The sequence below is a fragment of the Schistocerca piceifrons genome, chromosome X, assembly GCF_021461385.2.
Source record: "Schistocerca piceifrons isolate TAMUIC-IGC-003096 chromosome X, iqSchPice1.1, whole genome shotgun sequence".
NCBI lineage: Eukaryota > Metazoa > Arthropoda > Insecta > Orthoptera > Acrididae > Schistocerca > Schistocerca piceifrons.
The window spans coordinates 654,174,462-654,197,678 of NC_060149.1; the positions used below are offsets into that span (position 1 = coordinate 654,174,462).

Sequence of the window (23,217 nt, forward strand, 5' to 3'; positions counted from 1 at the left end):
GTGACTGCACTGTCAATATGTAAAACTACCAACATTTCGGCCACTGTTGCAAGGGACCTTCCTCAGGGTGTTTTTGTTTACTAAACAAAAATGTTGGTAGTTTTACATATTGACAATGTGGTCACATACCCAGAAAATTTTTTTTATTGATTGTGACAATGGCTGCAGAAGCCTACGTTTATATATGATATAATCCCACATACAGAACAGTCCTATATTGGTTTCCAGTAATCTCGAGAAAGCAAACTACAAGATGACTGCATTTGTATTTAAATTGGAAGTTTGTTGTGCAAGATTCCAACTACATTTATAGTCCACCATCTTACAGTCTGTGGAAGAGGGTACTCTGAGTTGAACGAGATGAATGACTTTTTGTACAGCTCTGCCCAAGTTCAAATGTCCTGCTAAATATTATACAGTTGTTACTGTTTCCAGTGATTGATTGGCAACTGTGTAATTGAAAAATAATGGGTGTTTCCACCAATTTATGCAAAATTTGTACATTTTTTATTCTGAAGGTCCAGTTCCAGCACCATGGGTATTCTCCACCATCCCCTTTTTACCCTCTCTACATTTTTTCTGGATTTTCCTATATGCAACACAATGATTCACAAACAACCTTAAGCCCTTCTATCCACCAGGTCATTTGTACAAAGTGTGAATTGTAACAGCCCTACAACTACAAAATTTAATAATTTCTTCCTGTTAAAAATTTAATGCACATCCCAGTTGTTAAAAATGAGAAGAGAGGCCTTACAATTCTCCTCCTGACAGCAGAGGTCAAGAAATCTGCATCCACATTCATTATAGACTTATTTGAGCTTTTGGTTTAAGCTGTCTGCTTTGCTCCAACCAGAGAACTGTGATGCTTCAGAGAATGATAACACAAATTGCAAGCTGTACTTCCATCGCTCCGAGCGCAATAAATGCCACTAAAGGTCTGGGCAGCAGTCTGAACCTGTCAACTACAACTTCTACAGTATCTGTTTGTGGACAATGCTCAATTCCCTACATTCACACACAAGCATATGAAGAAGGTTAACTGCTTTTGTTTAACTGCTCTAATTTTAGCCTGCAAGCCGGCTGCTGTAGCCGAGCAGTTCTAGGTGCTTCAGTACAGAACCGCGCTGCTGCTATGGTTGCAGGTTCGAATCCTCCCTCTGGCATGGATGTGTTTGAGGTCCTTAGGTTAGTTAGGTTTAAGTAGTTCTAAGACTAGGGGACTGATGACCTCAGATGTTAAGTCCTATAGTGCTTAGAGCCATTTGAACCATTTTTTTTTAGTCTGCAGATCCAATTTAAAAAAAATTTAAATCTGAACTAAAAAAGGTGCTTCCAAGATTCCAGAAGCAACAGTTAGCCAGTACAGAAAGGGGGGAAAAGGCAGGACTTGCTAGATGCATGTGTATGACTTAGTAATTCATATTAATATCCTTGCATGGTTTTTTCCCACCTTAAGTAAAAGTTCAGTTAAGAGATGAATCAGAACGATACTACAGACAGTAGTTACCCAGATCCAAAAAAAAGAAATATCAGATGGACAGCAAAAAGGCTGTTTCCATAGACAGAGTTTAAGGGGAAGAAACATATTAGCTCAGTTTTGAAAAAAAAAAATCTATATTTTTTGCCTGGATTTATCATATTTCCTCTTAAGTTAAACACAATTCCCAAACTGTTGGGAAAAGGAAGACAAATTTAATGGACTGAAGGGTCAAGATAAAAGGTCACTTCTCATAAATCAAATATTTATTTGTGTATTATGGTCTTGATTAGAAAAATACATTTTGCAACACATTACAACATCATATAATCATAAAAGGACTGACTGATGCCAAATATAGCTATGTCCATTTGCCAGATTATTATCTGCTCCCGAAGATTGGAAGAGGGCTCTAGCTGTCCCTACAGTCAAGAAAGCCATTAGGAAGGATTGTAGAAATGACAGGTCACACTAATATGACACTGCGCCAAGGTATATGAAAAGATCCTGGAGAGCAGAATTCAAACAAGGGTCACGAACAAACTGAGAGAGGACCGGCATGGTTTCAGATGTGGGAGGTCAACTGTTGACCTCATATTTGTAATGAGGCAGCTCCAGTAGCACCACTATGAATTTGGGGAAGACTCTGTGATAGCCTTTCTTGATGTGGAAAAGGCATTTGGTAGTACCTGTAGAAGAAAGGTACAGGACACACTACAAAAGAAGCAAGTGGAAAAAGGGACAACAAGCAGGTTGGAAGAGATGTACTGTGGAAGTCAGTTGTGTGAAAGTCAGAAATGAAAGGAGAGATTGGTTCAAGCAAAAAGGCGGTGCGAAACAGGGCAGTGCATTGTCACCTCTCCTTTTCATTGTGGTGTTGGATCAGATAATGACTAAGATGGAGAGAGAAAAAAAAACTGGAGATGAAAGATGAAAGCAGTGGTCTTTGCAAGTGACTTGATGATCTACAGAAACATGAAGGAGGAGATTCAGGAACAGCTGGATCCTAAGAAAGAAACTATGAGACAGTATGGAACAAGATTTAATGCAAACAAGTGTGAGATTCGGGTCACAGCTAGAAAGAAAGATAGACCAACTAGCAGAGTAAGGATTGTACATGAACAACTGAAGAAGGTGGAAACTGTCAAGTACTTGGAAAGTGCGATACAGGAAACTGGAAGAAATGAGAAAGAGATCTGGCATACAAGCAGAAGCATTCTTGCGAAGTGTTAGGGGCTTGGTTTGGAAGAAAGACATCCTACAAAAAGGCAAAGAAGGGATATGCAGTAGTTACTACAGCCCAATACTGACCTATGCATCTGAAACATGGGTAATGAAGAAAGAGATGTAAACAGATTACAGGCATGTAAAATAAAGTTCCTTGGAAGGAGGACAGGAGTAACAAGGAGTGAGAAGATGAGGAATGAAAGGGTAAAGGAAAAAGGGAAAGACGAGCCCTTGCAGAACAGGACAGGAACATCAAGGCTAAGATGGCATGCGCACTTACACAGAATGCAAAACAAGAGGATTCCCAAGAAGATACATGAAATGAAGATGAGAAGGAAACATCCAAGAGGAAGACCAAGGGACAGATGGCTGAAAAATGTGAAAGAATGTGTCGATAAAAGAGGCAAGGACTTGACAAGAGTGAATACGGAAAGATGGTAGGCAAACAGGACAAGATGACGAGGGTTATGTTCCAAACAGACGCAGCCTGGGGCTGGGAACTGTTGTTGTTGTTGTTGTTGTTGTTGATGATGATGATGATGATGATGTGCTACTATTACTTTGGTAACTTTTATTGTAAATGTTGTATAGGTGGATTGAAAGTCATCATCTTATCCAAACAACTGACTATCTTCCACAGACAGTTTAAAAATAAAATAGAGATGTGGGTCCATATTCCACAAAATAAACCACCATAAAAATTTAAAATTATGCATACGAGTCAGAATGCAGTTTATTTTTATCTTTGAGGTACAACTGTAGTTGATTGTTGACAATTTGCTTCTATCAACAGAAGTAATCAGCTAGTAATCTGAAAAAAATACAAGGATTATGTGCTAGAACGAATTCCAAATTTGATCAAACAAAAGGTGGAGAGGAGACTAATTTTTGAAATGAACAGGTCATCTCCATAGGAGTTGAAAACAACTATTTTGAGTTTTCTTGGATAAAGAGTGGATTTCTTTAAACTGTACAGTGTTCAAAAAAAATCAAAATTACTCTTCACCATAGCATACTTCTTGACGCACCAGTATTATATTGAGCATGCAATGGGGGATGCTATCTGAAATTACTCAAACTAGTTAAAAGAAGGGGAAATGAGTAGCTAGAAATGTTGTTCAGTTGCACTGCAGCTTTTGGCAGCAGTTCTTCTGACACAATCCAGATATTCTTGACGCTACACCCTAGACATTCTCAAAGCAGGAGTTGGATACAAAGGTGTGGGAGGACAGCAGAAATCTGGCATGAAAAACTGAGTGACCATAAAATTAATCTTATTGTCCACCACCAAAACAAAATGAAATTAGAAGCAAACAGAATTTGAAAGAATGAATTATATTTGTCATTTCTGTGTAAGTATTGCAGATCTTTTAAAAATACAGTATACAAAAGCCTCTAAATGACATATGCACGGTATTAACCAATAATAGTTTCAGAATTGTTAGGCTGACAGCAATTAATACATACACAGACAACTATTAGTATACCACACTAGGTTCATCTATTCCCAATTCACACTCATTCACACATACTGATAGATTATTATTACAGCGTATCACAACTAGTCTGAAGCACTCCAGGTCTTCACAGATGAGGTGCTTGCAACTGGTTTATGTATAATGAAGTTCTGCAAAGGTGTATGACCAGTGATGCAATACTACAGAAAATCCCGATGACTTTAATGGTCATGGACATGTTTTGTGCAAATTTTGCCTATGGCTGACAATATTCTGGTGCGAAAAATGTTTCTTATCTAAATATATTGGATATTATTGTTCTCAATCTTCACAAGTAAATATCCTGCACAATTTCCCACACCAGCCTTTTTTCTATTACTTAAATGCCCCCCACCCCACGCCACTCCGATCTTTGGCTCTCAAAACAACCACTTTTGAATGAGACTGAATACTGTAAAATGCTAACTCAAATTTCAGAAGCTGCTGAAAGACAGATTAACATGAATATATTGCATTCAGGATACTCTACATTTGACTTTACCTGGATTTCTCCGAAGGAGTATATTATTTGCATTATTGTCAACATATTCCATTGTGCGACGCCTGTAGTCAGCTTTTCCTCCACCTCTACCAGTTACATTCCAACTTGGGTGAACAAGTGTGTCTGTCCTTGTAGGTGAGACTGGGACAGACAAACCTGCTATACGCCCACTGGCTTCCTCTCTTACTGGTCGGAAGGCAGAGTTCAAAACACCTGCAAGATAAAAACAAGTACATTCAGTAACAGTTTCTTATAAATGTGTTAGTAAATGACTTTTTACTGCACTGCCAAAGAAAAGTCACACATGTAAAAAACAAAGAGAGAATGTGTGTAATTAAATTGTCCTTGAGACATATGAGGCAATTCTACCTATTATAATGATAGAAGCTGAAGAAATAAATTAAAATCTGTGCCACAGCTGTAACTTGAACCCAGGTCTACTGCTTACTAGGCAGATGTGCTAGCCATTACACCACCATAGCAGTACAGATAACACAGCTGTAAGGACTGCCCTTGTAGAATGCCCTCCCTAACACAAACTTCAATTCACACCTTCCACCTATTTTTGCCCTTCTTAAACCATCAGTATTGCCGAGACTCTCTGGTATTGGAATAGTACCCCAGCTTTGTACGTAATGGGGTGCTATTCCAATATCAGAGAGGCTCGGCAATATTAACAATTTATGAAGGGGAAAATAGGCTGAAGGCATGAACTGAAGTTTGTGTCATGAAGGGCACTGGACTAGGGTAGTCCATGCAGCTGTGGTATCTATACTGCTACAGTGGTGTAAAGGCTAGAACATTTGTCTAGTAAGCGGACAGCACAGTAGCTCAGCGTGTTCGGGCAGAGAGCTGGCTGGCCTATGTAATAAAATAACTGAGTGAAGGGTTCTACAACAAACTTCAACAGATGTCATGTGACTTCCGCTATGACCAACAATAATGTACAAATTGAAGAAAAAAAAGTGAGTAGGAGACCCGGGTTCAGGTCCCAGCCATGGCACACATTTTAATTAATTTCTTCAGCTTCCATCATTATAAAGAGAGAGGAGACTAGCAGAGCAAGAAGGCAAAAAGAGGCAACTTACAATGGAAAATGCATCCCATAACAGTACTTATCAGCCATGGGGAGCATTTTTTCATGTGACGGCTAGCATAATGCAGCTGTAACGGATAAACAAGATTTTTGTTTTAAGCCAGCTTACATTAAACACTTTATTCACGACCATGTGCTATATTTGCAAGACTGTGAAGAAGACGTGTCAAAGCGTCAGTCACAAGGTGAACTATGATGGGCCATATTTAAATATAATTAAGAAACACACAGATTTCCACTTCTTTTCAAATGCAACTGATTATGTAGGTTTACGAAAGTGACAATCTTGACACTTATGGGTATCTTTATGCTGATGCAGTAGTAAGGATTTCACAAATCCTTGATTGTATAGCTCTTGCCTCAGGTAAGAATACCTCTAAATGCAAGCCATTCATTGGATGGAGTGACCAACTTGATCTCCCAGTCTTAAGATTTACACAGCATATGTAATGCTCTCAGGAGACCCCTTGTCGCTCACAATGCTACCTTGTTACATTGAGAGCAGCTTTGCAAGAGATATGGACTTCACTTTCTAAGGACTTCACAGGTTTTATTACCAGCTCGACACATCATTCTATGTACCACTGGATTAATGCACCTTGTTCAGTTGTTACTTGTATTATACAAAACTTGCACATCCATTTCATAAATTTCAGGTATGTCACATATGTCAATTCTTTCACAATAGTAGTTTTTGTGCTTTACTTACACCATGTTATGCACTTTTCACTTTGCTAAGTTCCGTCAAATCTGACATACAACATTCTGTTATTTTAAGTACAGATGCCAACTTCATGTGGCATATACAGAAACTGGAAGATATGAATTTTATTAATATGCTTCACTATGTCATCACGGAAAAATTAATTTTTTTTTAAGGATTCATACACCTCTCCAAAATATTCATCAATAAAACTTCCCTCAAAAGTATAACTGTGTCACCAAGTCCTGACAGAGAGGTTCAATGAAGTATGTGAACCCTGAAGATGGAGCATCCTGTTGACAACAGGAGTGAACTAACAAGTGGCATCAGTTCTTAACAGAGATGAACTTACCAGTGGCATCAGTTATTGCTGCACACTTTACAGTTGAACGCAGTTTAAAAATTACAGGAAATTTTGCTCAAAAGACCTAAATTAATATAATTTATTAAAACAGTGTTAAATTCTAAGTACAGCTAAAGGAAACAGAACAGACAAAAATGATGTCATACATTACTGTACCAGCAATGGTATGTGAAAAGGACATGAAATATTTCTGCTTTATAATGTCCTCTCTCATAGGTTTCACATAAAATACATTATAATTTAAACAGTTTGGTGTTACAATTAATAAATTTTTAACTACATCATGTAATAATGTAGGAAATATAATATATTTATCCCATAGATCAAGTGTCAAAAGAATGGAATGTACCAACAATGCTGCTTGCTATGTGGGACAAACGGTTTGAAGCCAGGTTCAGCAAACGTGTCACTTTATGTCATCAAAATGTGGTAGAAAAGTCTAATTTTGTCACCCCCCTTCTTGAAAGTGGGCACAGTGTATAAACTTTTTCCTCACATATGGGGATGCTCCAACCATGCGAGAAGGATAGACTTATGGACCTGGTGAAGGAATTTGAAATTTTTTACCATCACTTGTCGTCTCACAGGACACTGAGAAGGTGGCCATGGGAAGCTTTCAATTGTGCGAATTATTTTTTTTAAAAAAACATTGGGATTCAACTATTATGAGCTGATTCCAACAAACAAGCTGATCTGACAATAATGACCTATCTATGATCACATTCCTTCCACATCTTATATGAGTAATTAGTTTCTGGGGACAAATATACTTCCCACATGATGTAGTTGAAAATTTATTGCTTTTAACATTGGACTGAGTAACTTATGATGTATTTTAATGTGAAATCTATGAGAGAGGACATTATAAAACAGAAATATTTTGTGTCCTTTTGACATACTGCTGCTAGTATAATAGCTTATGCCTCCATTTTTCTCTGTTCTAATTCCCTCAACTATAATTAGAATTTAACATAGTTTTATTAAATTATATTAATTTAGGTCTTTTGAACAACAGTTTCTGTATTTTTTAAACTATGTTCAACTTTAAAGTGTGCAGCAATAACTGATGCTACTTGTTAGTTCACGTAAGTACCACCATGTATGTATAACTGTAACACGTTAGGCAGTTTTTTGTTACAACCACCTTATTAATTTCATATACATTTTTTTTTTAAGTAACTGAGAAAGAAAGTTAATATGTGTTGTCAGTGTGAATGCAACCTCTGACATGAACAGTCCAGGTGGGACTGTGTGTGTATATACACTCCTGGAAATGGAAAAAAGAACACATTGACACCGGTGTGTCAGACCCACCATACTTGCTCCGGACACTGCGAGAGGGCTGTACAAGCAATGATCACACGCACGGCACAGCGGACACACCAGGAACCGCGGTGTTGGCCGTCGAATGGCGCTAGCTGCGCAGCATTTGTATACCGCCGCCGTCAGTGTCAGCCAGTTTTCCGTGGCATACGGAGCTCCATCGCAGTCTTTAACACTGGTAGCATGCCGCGACAGCGTGGACGTGAACCGTATGTGCAGTTGACGGACTTTGAGCGAGGGCGTATAGTGGGCATGCGGGAGGCCGGGTGGACGTACCGCCGAATTGCTCAACACGTGGGGCGTGAGGTCTCCACAGTACATCGATGTTGTCGCCAGTGGTCGGCGGAAGGTGCACGTGCCCGTCGACCTGGGACCGGACCGCAGCGACGCACGGATGCACGCCAAGACCGTAGGATCCTACGCAGTGCCGTAGGGGACCGCACCGCCACTTCCCAGCAAATTAGGGACACTGTTGCTCCTGGGGTATCGGCGAGGACTATTCGCAACCGTCTCCATGAAGCTGGGCTACGGTCCCGCACACCGTTAGGCCGTCTTCCGCTCACGCCCCAACATCGTGCAGCCCGCCTCCAGTGGTGTCGCGACAGGCATGAATGGAGGGACGAATGGAGACGTGTCGTCTTCAGCGATGACAGTCGCTTCTGCCTTGGTGCCAATGATGGTCGTATGCGTGTTTGGCGCCGTGCAGGTGAGCGCCACAATCAGGACTGCATACGACCGAGGCACACAGGGCCAACACCCGGCATCATGGTGTGGGGAGCGATCTCCTACACTGGCCGTACACCACTGGTGATCGTCGAGGGGACACTGAATAGTGCACGGTACATCCAAACCGTCATCGAACCCATCGTTCTACCATTCCTAGACCGGCAAGGGAACTTGCTGTTCCAACAGGACAATGCACGTCCGCATGTATCCCGTGCCACCCAACGTGCTCTAGAAGGTGTAAGTCAACTACCCTGGCCAGCAAGATCTCCGGATCTGTCCCCCATTGAGCATGTTTGGGACTGGATGAAGCGTCGTCTCACGCGGTCTGCACGTCCAGCACGAACGCTGGTCCAACTGAGGCGCCAGGTGGAAATGGCATGGCAAGCCGTTCCACAGGACTACATCCAGCATCTCTACGATCGTCTCCATGGGAGAATAGCAGCCTGCATTGCTGCGAAAGGTGGATATACACTGTACTAGTGCCGACATTGTGCATGCTCTGTTGCCTGTGTCTATGTGCCTGTGGTTCTGTCAGTGTGATCATGTGATGTATCTGACCCCAGGAATGTGTCAATAAAGTTTCCCCTTCCTGGGACAATGAATTCACGGTGTTCTTATTTCAATTTCCAGGAGTGTATATATAAGTAGTTTCATTGTTTTAAGTAACATTTACTGGTATGTACTTTATCACTGACTCATGTTTGATCTCATGCAACTGTCCATATAATAAGGAATACTTGTTACCTTATTGTAACTGGTTCTTTATATGTCTTTTACCACTGAAGATGGATACACAGTGACGGAAATCTGGATTTGCAATAAACATTATTTGTGAGTGATTGCTGTAGCCTTTACTACTTGAAAATTTGAGGAAGTTATTCAGAGAAAGGACTACTGACCAATGGGAAAGGAAAAACATTAGCATGGGAAGAAACCACAGATAGTAAGAAAGGAATACATGAAGAGGACGGGGGAAAGTCAATAATCACACACAGCAAATATTTATCCCTTTGAAAGTCCCACCCCTTTTTCCCTTACACACTTCACCAGGTCACAGTAGCTGCTGTCCAGTAAATATTCCACCTAAAGATTAACTCAACATACTCCCAAAGACTGAGCTCACTTTTGTTTCAAACAACCTTGTTTCAATCTACTAACAAATTATAGCTCAATAAATAATTCAATAATAGCAGCACAATATTCTCACTCTCTCCATCTGTTCTATTAACTACAACAATAACCCTCCTCACTCACATTCAATACCGACAAACTAATCCTCAAAACATCCACATCTACAGTCCCAATGTCCAGCCAGCATACCCTTAAAAGTGGTCACTCTTGGGTTCCAGGACCTACCTATCATTCTCTGACTGTTTCACACACTAACACAATCATGAGGATAGTACAATAAATGCAACTAGAGATGCTACGTGCACAACGCATTATCATATGGGACCAGCACTGGACTGCAAGTGGACAAACTATAGTGTCAAAAATGGTAGTAACATAAGAAGCTTGAAACTCTAGGATATCAGTACTGATCAGGGGGGAAAAAATTGATTAATCACAAAAAATAATCTATGTTATTAATTGGAAAAAATCCTTCCACGATTAAAGGGTAGGGGACGTAAAGAACAAATGAGAAAACAATAATGGTAAAAACTCAAGAGAGTGAAGGGCCCAAGAAATGAGTTGCGTGTAAAAATAATCATTATTTTGTGTGTGTGTGTGTGTGTGTGTGTGGGGGGGGGGGGGGGGGGGGGAGGAGATAAAGGGAAATATGTAGAGGTACAGAAAACACTTACAAGGGAATGTCCAATAAAACATGTCGAAACATAACCCGATATTTTTTTTGCAGGAAGAAGACACTGAAAGAAATGCACTGCTAAAATTTTAGCTGCTAAGAGACACTGCAATTATTTTGTAAAAAAATGTTGAAGTTACACATTTTTGCTGCGCAAAGAACAGCTTATAACAGTGGTTTGTATATCATTGCCTGCCTAGCCCTCAACTTGGCGAATTACTCACGCAATGCCGCATAGTGGGATTATCTGGAGTTCACAGACACCAATTTTAAGCACCTAAAACCTGGTTAACAATGGAGTGAATGGAAGCAAACACATGCAAATGAGCATTTGTAGAAAATTCATTACAATTTGCTTGTATATGGGAAGAATCGCTTATACTAGAGGGAATGGATGAGAATACGAGGTAGCAAACATTGTCAATGACTGCTATGTTAGTAGTGTTTAGTTTTTGGAGCTAATATTTGGCATACAGGATACAACTATCTTGTTAGAGCCAAAACGCGAAACTTTGCTATTCAGTGTGGATTATTTTGCATGGCGAGCGCACAGTTCTTGATGGAGCATGCAAAATGGTGCAGGGAAGGAAGAATTTAAGTGTTTCAATTTGTATGGAAGCGTGTCATATGTGGAGATCAAACACTTTACACAGAATTGCTTCTCCATCTGTTCTTAGCCTAGTTCAAAATTTTCCTTGTATGTCAGCTGCTGTTTTCCCCTGGTTTCTCATTACCATTGAGGGGAAACTTATAAACAAAACACTAATTACCGACGTCGAGCATCATCTCAAGAGGTGACACAGCCAGTGTTTCCACTACACGTGTAAAGTCTAATGGTCATTTTTCCCCCCTAAAACAAAAATGGTCTAGTGGCAAAGTGCGCGCTTCACAATCCAGAGAGCATGGGATCAAATCCTGTTCAGACTACAATTTTTTCACTATGATTTTTAACAGAGCATTCTCTTCTCACAGTTGTTTTAGTGGCCACAAAAGACATGGTTCGAATTGCACGTTAAACTGCAAGTCTCCACTTTCTGATTAGGTAACAGCAGAAGGTTAGGAACATTTCAGTAGCTGCACTGGCATCCAGCTGAAAGACCTGCAAGGGGCCTACCAGGTACACCTGACAGGATTCTCTTTTGCTTGTGCTTGTTAGCTTGTTTGCTCTGGAGAAAACCTGGCTTAAGCTATACAAACATTTTTTTGAATAACTTCACATCGACAGTTCAATTCTTGTACATGTAATTGTGATAAAAGTGGCTAGCAGAGAAAATAAAATCATGGCACTGTTTGATGTCACAGAAGACTTGGATCAATGAAGCCTTGTAATTTGTTGAAATGAAATTTGTCTTGCAGTACTGCATTTTATAACAATTTCTGTAGGTCGTTCCTTATAATAATGTTTGAATGTCGTACACTTGACTATCAGTGAAACAGTTCTTTGTTTATTCCCTGTAGTTTTCCCAAAAATGCGAAATGTCTATTGGATGACGAAAACAAACCTTTTTCTTGCATCAGGCACACCGGACAAAGGAAAAATCGATGCAGTGAGGCACTTCACAGTAACCACTAGTTTTATTTAGACAGAACTGGGATGGAGTCACAAATGGTACCAGCCATTGTTTTGCATACTGCGCTGCGTACCAGCATACTTGATCAGATTCATAAAGCATGGCGAAGAAAACTGATAATGCACAAATGACTGGAGCTTAAGAATACTGTTCTGCTGATAAACCTGAAATGAGAGAGAGGTATTGGAAATTACATCTGATAATTTCCTGAAAAATGCTTTCCACTATCAAAAAAATTCTTTATCGAGATGTTGAATCGCCCTAGTACTTCCAGACAGAATCCACATTACATCTACAGATTTTTTGTCATCCTCCACAAAAACAGAGGCGTCATTATGTACAGACCAGGACCCAAGAAAAGCAATGAATTAGTTTCTGCAGCTGGCATGAATAAGTTTCAAACGAAACGTTGAAAATTACTCCTTCCCATTTTTTCCAGATTTTGATACCTCAATTACAAGATTTTTGCAACTTAACTGACCATTTTTTTAAATTTTTGGTCCCAATTTGCCTTGTGATTCTTGAAGACAGATATACAGCTGCGGAAACAGTAAACCACTCATACCGATAACTGGCATTAACATATATGAATGTGTCATTGCAGTCATTGAATGGGCAACCGTCTTTTTTTCACCCCGAAATGATAAAGTGCATTGTGCACACCGTTCTTTCACAAAACCAGACTGATCAGCATTATAAACAGCAGTTGCAGGGATAACAACAAGTTTTGTCTTTACATCAGCTACGAATTTTTATACAGTAATGACTATCACTGGTAGCTGCTCTGCATGTTTACATGATGTGAACTTGGTAATTTTATGTCTTCCTATTCCGTATGATTTCTTCAACCTGAGTAACCAGGTCAACGAAGCCTGGAAATTAGTGACTGTTCATGTCAGGCGCAATTCAGAGGGCCCAGTCTCGTGGATCTCAGTTGGTAATGGTGCATAGCCTCTCACTAGCAGTTCTAAGCCTTTTGAACCGCTCCTCATTCAGATGGTTTTGGGTTTCTGTTTGGGCCACATTTCTTCCTTCAAGTAATTCATTCTTCCATTCGTACAGTTCACGCTACGATTTTAGGAAATGAAAATGCCTTTGCACACTGCATAACTTCAAGTGTTTTTTCCCTCCTTCATATCATTCAAATTAATGTCAAGGAAAGCAATTAACAAATGACACACATGTAAATCCTAAGGAGAAGTAGGTGATTTTGGCTCGAAACCACGTTCTTCACATTTCATTACTGCTAAATTGAGAATGTTAATTGGAGTCCACATTACTGTGAAACTTGAAGAAAAAAAGGCACTATTAGCAGGCATGTTTTACAAAAGCACAATAAATGTTAATTCAGCTTTATCTGTATAGTCAATACTCACCAATAATGCAAAAAGCAATTGATAATTTGTAATACATGTTACTTGAGTGGCTAATTTGAGAGAATACTAACTGTGTACCATACTGTCACAGAAACTATCGACAAACAATAACTTGAAATGTCCTTTACAAATTATGATTGGGTTGTGTCATGTTTCCTGTTTAAAAATGTACTGCCAACCTCGGCTGTGTGTGAGCTTAGTTGCACATGCACAGTTGCTACAATGCCAGTAGAGGTGTACATTTATACTGTCGCCTAGCGTGCTACAAATTTGGCAGTTTTCAGCTATTTCTTTTTTTAAATCCTTGCAGTGCCTCTTAGCAGCTAAAATTTTGACAGTGCACTTCCTTCATTGCCTTTTTCCCGTGTAAAAAAAATTAGGGTAGGTTTCGACATGTCGTATTGGACCATTCCCTTGTTAGCCCCACTGGACAGTGGATGGGTGACTATGCATAATACAGAGTGTAACAGAAGAAAATATGGCCAAAGTTTCATGAAACATTACTCACACATAGAGGAACAAAAAGTGTTCGATGGAATGGGTCCAGAAACACTTTATTTCTATGTTAGACCTTACTTTCTAATTCTCTTCTCAATCACATTAATCATGGGAAACACACAGAAACAGAACATAGCAGCATCACAAGCAATGTTTTCTTACACGAAGTGTTCAAAATATCCTCTTGGTGAGAATGTACAGTATGTTGCAATTCTTGGATTCACCATCAGTGTTTGTTGTTCCAATTGAATGAAGGTAATGTTGAGATATGACTCACTTTGTTGTTTGTGTTGAGATGTGACTAACTTCATTGTTCTATTAGCATCACACACATAGCATGAACTATTTAATGTTCATCATGGAATCATTCCAGTACAGTACAACGGAAGTGTACTCAAATGTGAAGTTCTCAGATGCCTATGCAGATACCGTGGTGGTGAACCTAAGTATTACATCTTAATGTACATTCTAAGCACATGTAAACACGAGGGTATTGTGACCATTTGGTGAAAGAAAACATTTTATGTATTGCTGTTCTGTTTCTATGTATTTCCCATGATTAAACTGATTATGAAGAGTATTAGAAAATGAGCTCCAACATGAAAATATAACACTTATGGACCCGTCCATAAAACACATTTTATTCCTAAATGTGAGATGAACATTTCCTGAAAATTTGCCGTATTTGTTTGTTACATCCTGCAGAAAGTACTATTCCTGTAATGTGAAAGGAATTTTTGCTGAGAGGGTCTGGATACAACAGATAAATGAAAACACAGGTATTTCCCTCATTTCATTCTGCTAACACATGGCAGACAGCAACTGTGGATCTCTGTTCCAGAAGAAATTTCCCCAGATGTTCATTATCAAAAACAAACACCATGTCTCTCAGTACACAACTTGTCACCCAGGGGTTTTTGAGAAATCTGACATAAAATATAATTTTATCTAATGTACTAATGTACTGATGAGTCAGTTGAAACTCCAGATACGAATATCAAAATGTAGGAAAACATAGATTGCTACTAGCTGTAAAGAAGACATGTTAACTTGCACACAGGCACAAAGATACTTCCACAAAGCTTTAGGCCACAGCCTTCATCAGCAAAATGAAAAACACATACCATTCATGCACACAAGCAAGCACACCTCACGCGTATGACTGCCAACTCTGACACTTTGGCCAGAATGTGTGGATGAGGTGTTCTTGTTTGTGTGTATGAGTGGCGTTTGTTTCTCTTTTGCTGAAAGCTGTGGTCGAAAGCTTTGTGTACGTGTCTTTTAATTGTGCCTGTATGGAACTTAATATGTCTTCTTTACCGTAAGTAGCAATATATCTTTTCCTAGATTGTTGACAAGTCAATTCAGTGCTTTGTAATTGTGGATTTGGGTTAAAGTCCACATACTGATTACAAAGAAAATGTTCTTTTTTCAGTGTATATTTTCTTCACAAAGCCACCAACATTATAATATTATAAATAGTTTTATTCATTTAATGTGGAAAAATTTCTCTAGTGGGGGCCATTTGCTGCAGCAAAGTGCAGAACATATAAGTGAAATTATGTTTATGCCATAGAACAATTCACTTAAGGTTTATTAACACACACAAATTTGGGTTCACTATAAACAATAATAAAATAAATATTAATTGTACATGATAAACATGTGAATTATGTTAAAATACATTATATATTCTGTAAAAACCTGACATTAAAATTCTGGTTATATTGTGAAAACAGTATATTTAAATTAAAAACAGGTATCCTCAAATTTTATCACTTGCCCAGCAAACTGACTTACCAATTTTTTTAAGCTGAAACTGGTCCTAACTGTTTTCAATGATGAAAACCTGTGCCAAATATCAATTGTTATTTGATTTTTTCCCCTTAAGCACACTGTAATCTAAGAGTGTCGTTTGTATTTGTGGGTTAGTGGCACTCAACATCAAGGTTATCAGTGCCCATATGAAAATTGAAACGAATGTAGCTAAAAAAAAAAACATATCACACCATTTATCACCTACTCAGTCACATTAGCTCACAATATGGAAAACACCACAAATGGCGAGATGTATGAGAACTTAAATAAAACCCAACGAAGACCAGAGGGAAACTAAAAGAGATTGACAGCAATATATGGCTGACTGATCACTTACCAAAAACACAGATGAGTCAGCCACCCTGATAACACGTTAAAAATAATACCCTAAAATTTCTGGGAACAAGTCGGACATTTCTCAAAACTGTAAAAGTCGTACCACATTCATTTGATTGTCATCTAAAACAGATGGCAAATATTTCAGAAAATAAGCTGCCACCCTTTACACCAAAAATAAAATACTGTCTTGTAAAATGTGGTGAACTGTGATCTGTATGCCACAAGCACTACACATTGGAGGGGCCTCACACCAGAGCAAGAAGCTATGCGTCATAGGGCTGTAGCCTATGCAAAGATGAGTTAGGAGGACCTCATACTGCCTGTGTGGCTGAAAGAAGGTATGCCACGGCCATGTTGAGGACTTAAGGAGTTGCAACTTATTATTTGTCATTTACAGACATTCTTCTTCCCATTGATGCATGACTCTGTACCTCAACAGCAAAGTGAGAGGATCCAGGAGGATGGCACATTGAACTAACTGAGGATCATATCTCCTTGGTTGCTATATTCACCCTTTCGTTCCCTGCAACACGCATGTGCCCTGACACCCAGCGAAAGACATCTCCTTCCCCAGCCTTTGTAGCCGGAGGAGGGCATCATGGATATTTTGGACTACTTATCTGCTTGGGACAAACATTGTATGGAGTGAAGGGCACTCAGGGAACATACAAGGAATTTAGCACTCTTAACGTGTCTCATCTGCTCCAGTGCCTCCAAGATTGCATGCAATTCCATGACAAAGACAATCTTGAGGCAGTCAGATCTTGAGGGTATTATCAGGGAAAATAAGAGAGAAACCAACGGAGACCCACTGTTTAGACCCACCCATAAATACAGCTACACAGTTGTGGTGCTCAGATAAAATTTCATAAAACAATGTATTGAAAATGGATGGAGGACTGGAACCTGTCCTGTACTGCACTATATCTTGTTCCACATCAAGTGCCTAAAACACATGCTGCAAGCAGAACCCATATGGCCTTGTTGCTCATGGATGATTGGAGAAAAGTTGTTCCAGCCACAGATAAGTAACAACATGGTTTGCAGCAGGTGAAGTCACAGCAGTGAGGAACTTACAAGGTGTGATCAAAAAATAAAGGGAATTTTTTAATTTTGTGGGCTTTATACACACTATTTTCAAAATATCTTTTTTGTCTGGTTGGCACACATGTTCCTCATGTATGTTTGCACTTTCAATTCTTTACTTTATTGTTGACAACTGAAAAGGTTATACAAGTTTTCGAGTGCTTGGTGTATTTTTACTTTCAAAAAGATGCATCAAATATTTTGCATTAAATTTTGCTTGAAAAATGGAATAAAGTACACCACCACTTTGAAATGTTGAATGTGGCTTTGGAAAATCTGCTATGAATAAGACAAAAGTTTATGAGTGGTATAAATGTTTCAAAGAGGGTCAAGAAGATGCTGAAGATGACCCTAGCGCATGACTTACTGATGACAATATGGAAGAAGTAAAGAAAATAGTTCTGGAAAATCACCGAAACAACACCAGAGAGGTTGTTGCTGATGTTGGCGTAGCTTTTCATTCATGCCAAGCAATTTTTTCGATGTTCCAGGCATGAAATGTGTAGCAGCAAAGTTTGTTCCGAAACTGTTGAATTTCGAGCAAAAATGACTTTGCATAGACACTGCTCAGGAATTGTAGAATGAAGCTGATAGTGATCGAGAACTCCTAACGAAGGCTGTAACAGGTGACAAAACATGCTTACATGGTTATGATGTCAAAAGCAAGATCCAGTCATCCCAGGGGAAACTGCCTGAAAAGCCCAACCAAGAAAAAATTCAAGAAGTTCAGTCACACGTGAAGGTTCTTCTCACTGTTTCTTTTGATTACAATGGAATAGTGCATCTCGAGTTCTTGCCTTATGGTCACATGGTCAATAAAAAATACTACCTGGAAGTTATGCACTGTTTGCGTAAAGCAGTCCGAAGAAAATGACCACAACTGTGGCAAAACCACCCATGGAAATTGCATCACTATAATGCTCCCGCTCGCATCTCAATGCTTGTTCATGAGTTTTTGGCAAAAAACAAAACCATTACATTGCCTCAACCCCTATATTTGCTGAGTATGGCCCTCTGCAACTTCTTCCTATTTTCAAGACTGAAGAGAACCATGAAAGTGTGTGGTTCTGTCACCACTGATGAGATAAAAGAGTTCCTGAAGTACTTCCAAGACTGGAAAAAGCACTGTCTTAAGTGTAGTATATCTCAGGGGGGATTACTCTGAAGAGGACGAAGTTGATGTTGACGAATTAATAAAATAACTTTAAGAAAAATAAAATTCCTGTTACTTTTTGATCACACCTTGTAAATGCCTGACGCATCATGAGGAGCTGCCACCAGTTGGTAACAGTTCTCCGGCCTCAGCACAGAGATTAGGTATGACACTGGTCCTATAAACACCTGCAGCGAATTTGATCTCCCCCCCCCAGGGAATAGAGTAAATACTCTTCAGATAGGAGGACCTCGCTGATCCATATACTGTGTACCCATAAGCTAGCTGTGATCACACAAACACTCTATAAAACTGGAGCAGACATGCCCTATCGGCTCTTCAAGACTCGTGGCTAAGGCACTTTACGATATTCGGTGCCTGCTGCTTGCTGGATGTCAGGTGTGGTAACCATGCCAATTTGGAGTTAAAAATGAGGCCCAGAAACCTCACTGAGTAGCTAAAATGTAGAATGGTGTCCCTCATATGTGAGTCAGGTAAATTTAAAGTCCTATGAGAATGATTAAAATGAACACACAAACACTTATCTGCAGAAAAGTGAAAACCTGTCTTTGAAGCCTGCTCCTTCAACCTGTAAGTTGCAATTGTTGCTGTTGCAACACTAGAGGGGAAACAGAAAACTGCAAAATCATCCACAAATAAGGAGCATTGTACAGGACTCCTTACCATAGTCATGGTACTATTCATGGCTGTGGCAAAGAAGGTAACACTTTGAACACTGCCCTGAGGGACAAAATCATTTTGCCCAAAATAAACTGACAATGTGCCATCATCTCAGAACCCAAAAAACCACTTCAACAGAAAAGACCATACGAAGATGGGGAGATGGCAATGCAAGTCTCACTGCTGGAGTTGTGCAAGAATACTGTCTCCCAGTAGTGTCATACCGTCACAGTGAAATACTGATGTTGGAGAATATACTAAGACAGTGATGTTTACTTCAGAAAACCTGCTGAATAGCTGGCTCTAGCAGGATCAAGTTGTTGTCAGTGGACAGAAATCTCGAGAATCCACTCCGAGAGTGGTGAAGGAGCTGCCTGGTCTCTAACAACAAGACGAGTTAACCATTCGCTCCAGGGTCTTTCCTACACAGCTTGTTAAGGCGACACTCTGTAACTACTGGGGAACATGTGGTCCTTTCCTGGTTTGAGGAGAGGTATCAAAATTGTCTCTGTACACAAGATGGGAAAATTGCCTGTGTGCCATATCCAGTTACAACAGGTGCTGTTGGCAGATGTCAAAGTATGCAGTACCAGATTTGGTCATGACCGTGTGCAGTATCATGAGTCTTAGACAATGTCAAATCCAGCTCCCACAAGGAGAAAGGGCAGTTGTATGAGATAGAATTGTTGATTCTGAAGTCCAACTTGCTCCTCTCTTCAGTCACACAGTAGCGGTGGAATGCCGGATCCTGGCTGGCATTGGCAGTTGTCATTGCAAAATGCTCTGCCATCATCTGAGCGATGTCTCCAGATGTTGTTTGGAGACACTCCTGTTTCAAAACTGCTGCCATTCTAGGAATGCTTGCCATGACCTTTTCTTACTCTCCTTTATTACACATTGAGCCTGGCTCATGCGACTCTAAAGGCTGTGAGAGTGTCTGCTGTTGAGCGATATTTAAACTGTCAAAGAGCCGCATGCCTGTTCTAGGTTGCTGAGCAGCACTCATCGGTCAGCAGTATGATGGATCACCCGTGTGATGTGGTCCACTCATTCCTGGATGCTGTCACAGTCTTCAAATGACAGCCGGTTGGCTGAACAGCATCTAGATAGCCTTGCTGATCATCCATTTTGGTGGCTTCTGTTAAAGTAATGCTCCATCCAGTAGGTGGACCCACAGTGGAAAGTGGTCACTGGAATGACAGTCATCAGTTGCTTCTCACTGAGCAGAGTCTGCAAGGGCTGGAGAACAGAAAGAAAGGTCAATGGCTGAGGATGACCCAATAGCAGCTGAGAAATGCGTGCGACCGCCTGTGTTGAGGATGCACAGCTTCTGAAACATCATGAGGTCTCGGGGCAAATGTAGTTCGTGCCCCATAATACATTATGGGCATTGAAATCAAACAGTAGGAGAAATGGGAAGACCAGTTGTTCTGTAAGGTCTGTGAGAGCTGCGGTGTCTACTGCATCCTGTGGAGGTAAGTAAAGGTGCAGATAGTGATCATCTGACCCACACGAACAGAAACAGCTATGGCTTGTAGGTCGGTAACCGAGGAGACAGCAGAGGAGTGGTGTATGTTACTGACAAACACAGCAACCTCTCCCTTGGCCATTTACCCAGTCAGGTCACCCTTGTGATGAAGGGTATAAACCCATAGTACAGGGGCTTCAGACATTTTAAAATGAAGTTCTTGCAAACATAAGCACAGGGAGCATCTCCGTGCTAGGAGTTCCAGTTCCTCCACATGTCCTGAAACCATTAATGATCCATGTAGTACGGGAGCCATTTATCACGGGGGTTGCACTTCAATTGTTTTTCTGCCAGGGAGGGGAGCCCATAGTGGGTGGAAGCTAGGTCTTGGGGGGCGAGATAAGTGCCCTAGGCCAACATCAAGGCTCATTGACTCCGAAGACAAATTATGAGAGATATCACAAGAGAGCAACACTGACATTGTCAGACTGCTTACTTTCCGTCTCCATCAGCAGCTGATTCTTTGCCTTTGACTTCTTTACACGGGGACACTTTGGATGCACAACTGCAGAGGTGGCAGTGACAGTGCTGGAATGAATCTTTGGAGGAGCACCAGGTGCCACAACGTTGGCAACTATAGCCTTTTCTGATGTTCTGCTTCAAAGTAACCGCAGCAGCATAAGTGCATTGACAAACACAGGCACTAGTGCTGACACTTCAAACCTCCATTTGTGTAGCTGCATCAATCTTCTGTACTGTTAGTTTAAGAACAGAAGCAACGGAGGGGGGGTGCGTACCCTTATAGATCTTTTTGGCCTCACCATATGGGATGCACTTCATTATTTTAATTTCCTGTCACTTCCTTTCTTCAAGTGAAACACTGTAGTCCCTACTCCAGACAGGGTGATCTCGAGAGCAATTTACACACATTGGAGGATTCGAACATCCGACTCTGTCGTGAGCAGCCTTACCACATTTGTCACAAGTGGATTCTCCCTTACAACCAAGAGCAGTGTGCCCAAAGTCCTGGCATTTAAAACAGCACATTGGATTGGGGATATAAGGCTGCACACTTAGGTGAAGAAAACTTGCCTTGATGTGGTCTGGAAGTTTCGTGCTGTTTAAAGTCTGTATAAATGAGTCTGATTTGACTAGATCACCATCCATCCTTTTCATTATGTTTTGCATATCAACAATGCTTTCTTAGCTGAACTCAGCTTTCAGTTCTTCTCTGGTTATGTCAACCAGATCCCTGCAAGTTATGTCACCTTTCCTGTAATTCAAGGGGTTGTACAGTTCAGTTTCTGTTGCATACTCAACAAGGCACTGAGCTTTTTGGAGGCTCTTCACTTATTGGAAACTAAGTTTTTATACCAACAGTGCCCCACTGTGCAATTGCTAGACAGATATTAAATTTCCAGCAATGTCCTTTAAATGTAAAAAGGGGAAACTTTCTTGAAGTTGCCCTCTTTCCTCTTCACTACTATAAACACGTTCTGACCAGCAATGTGCGTTCTGTTACTATTAATGTATGTACTCTGAAAAATCCCCTGAGACAGGAGGGCTGGCTACATGAGCCCTCTTGTTGGTTTGGAAGCTGATATCCACTGGGAGCGGAAAAATTTAATTTTGAGGATTCCACCACGGTTCCATGAGCAGCCAGGGAAATATGAGTCCACTCAGACAGAGCCCCATGTGCCTGAGTAAGACTTATACATCTGAGGTGCAGCAGGTTTCCCAAAGGTTGCATATAAACGACTCTTAATAGCCAAGCATTTCATCAGCATGCAGCACACCTTGACATTGAGCGTTCTTTTTACAGAGGTTTTTCCATCCTCACAATCTGAGCGGTCAAGCCAAGATCTTCATTCCCTGTGACACACAACATTCCACCATTGTGCTGTACAGTTGTTGCTGAAGCACATCCAAAGCTTATGATGGCACTTACCATTCCCCAGCTCAGGAACCATGGGGTCGTCACATCCTTACCCAGGAAACGAATGCTGAGCCCCAAAGGGCTAAGAGAGTGTTACACCAGACACATTTTACTTTTATTGATAAAGCATCATCAGATTTGCTTCTATAAACATAGCATACATAACAATGTTTCCATATTTTGATATTTTAGATTAATGAATGTGCTACATAATTTACTTACAGTGTTTATTGCTGCTTTTTATATTTTTTTTGAAGTTGAGAAGTTTTTCTCTCTTAAGACCGAAAAATCAAACAACTACTGTGGAATTTGGCCATCCAAACAAATATCTGTGCCACATTTTGTCCAAATCTGTGACACACAATGACTGGCCAACCCTTGCAAGATATCAGTCACTGGATATTGAAATTGACCGTGTAAGTGGTAAATCTGTAGCTCTTCATTCATATCGAAGATTGTTCTCTGGCCACTACCACACAGAAAGCAGTTCAGTGTTTATAATACAACATATTAAGAACCTGAGAGATTTCGTACTTATTTTCATAAGATTAAATTGTGTGATTAAGAACC

At 40.2% G+C, this 23,217-nt stretch overlaps 1 protein-coding gene across 4 annotated transcripts in view; it reads right to left on the minus strand.

The window, feature by feature from the left end:
- Window positions 1–23,217, minus strand: part of LOC124721188 (GTPase-activating protein and VPS9 domain-containing protein 1) — a 362,758-nt gene that overhangs the window by 142,726 nt on the left and 196,815 nt on the right. For all 4 annotated transcript variants that reach the window (XM_047246031.1, XM_047246029.1, XM_047246032.1 and 1 more), the window contains one exon: window positions 4,706–4,918. In XM_047246031.1, coding sequence (XP_047101987.1) covers window positions 4,706–4,918 — 213 coding nt within the window. The remainder of the gene's footprint in view (window positions 1–4,705; window positions 4,919–23,217) is intronic.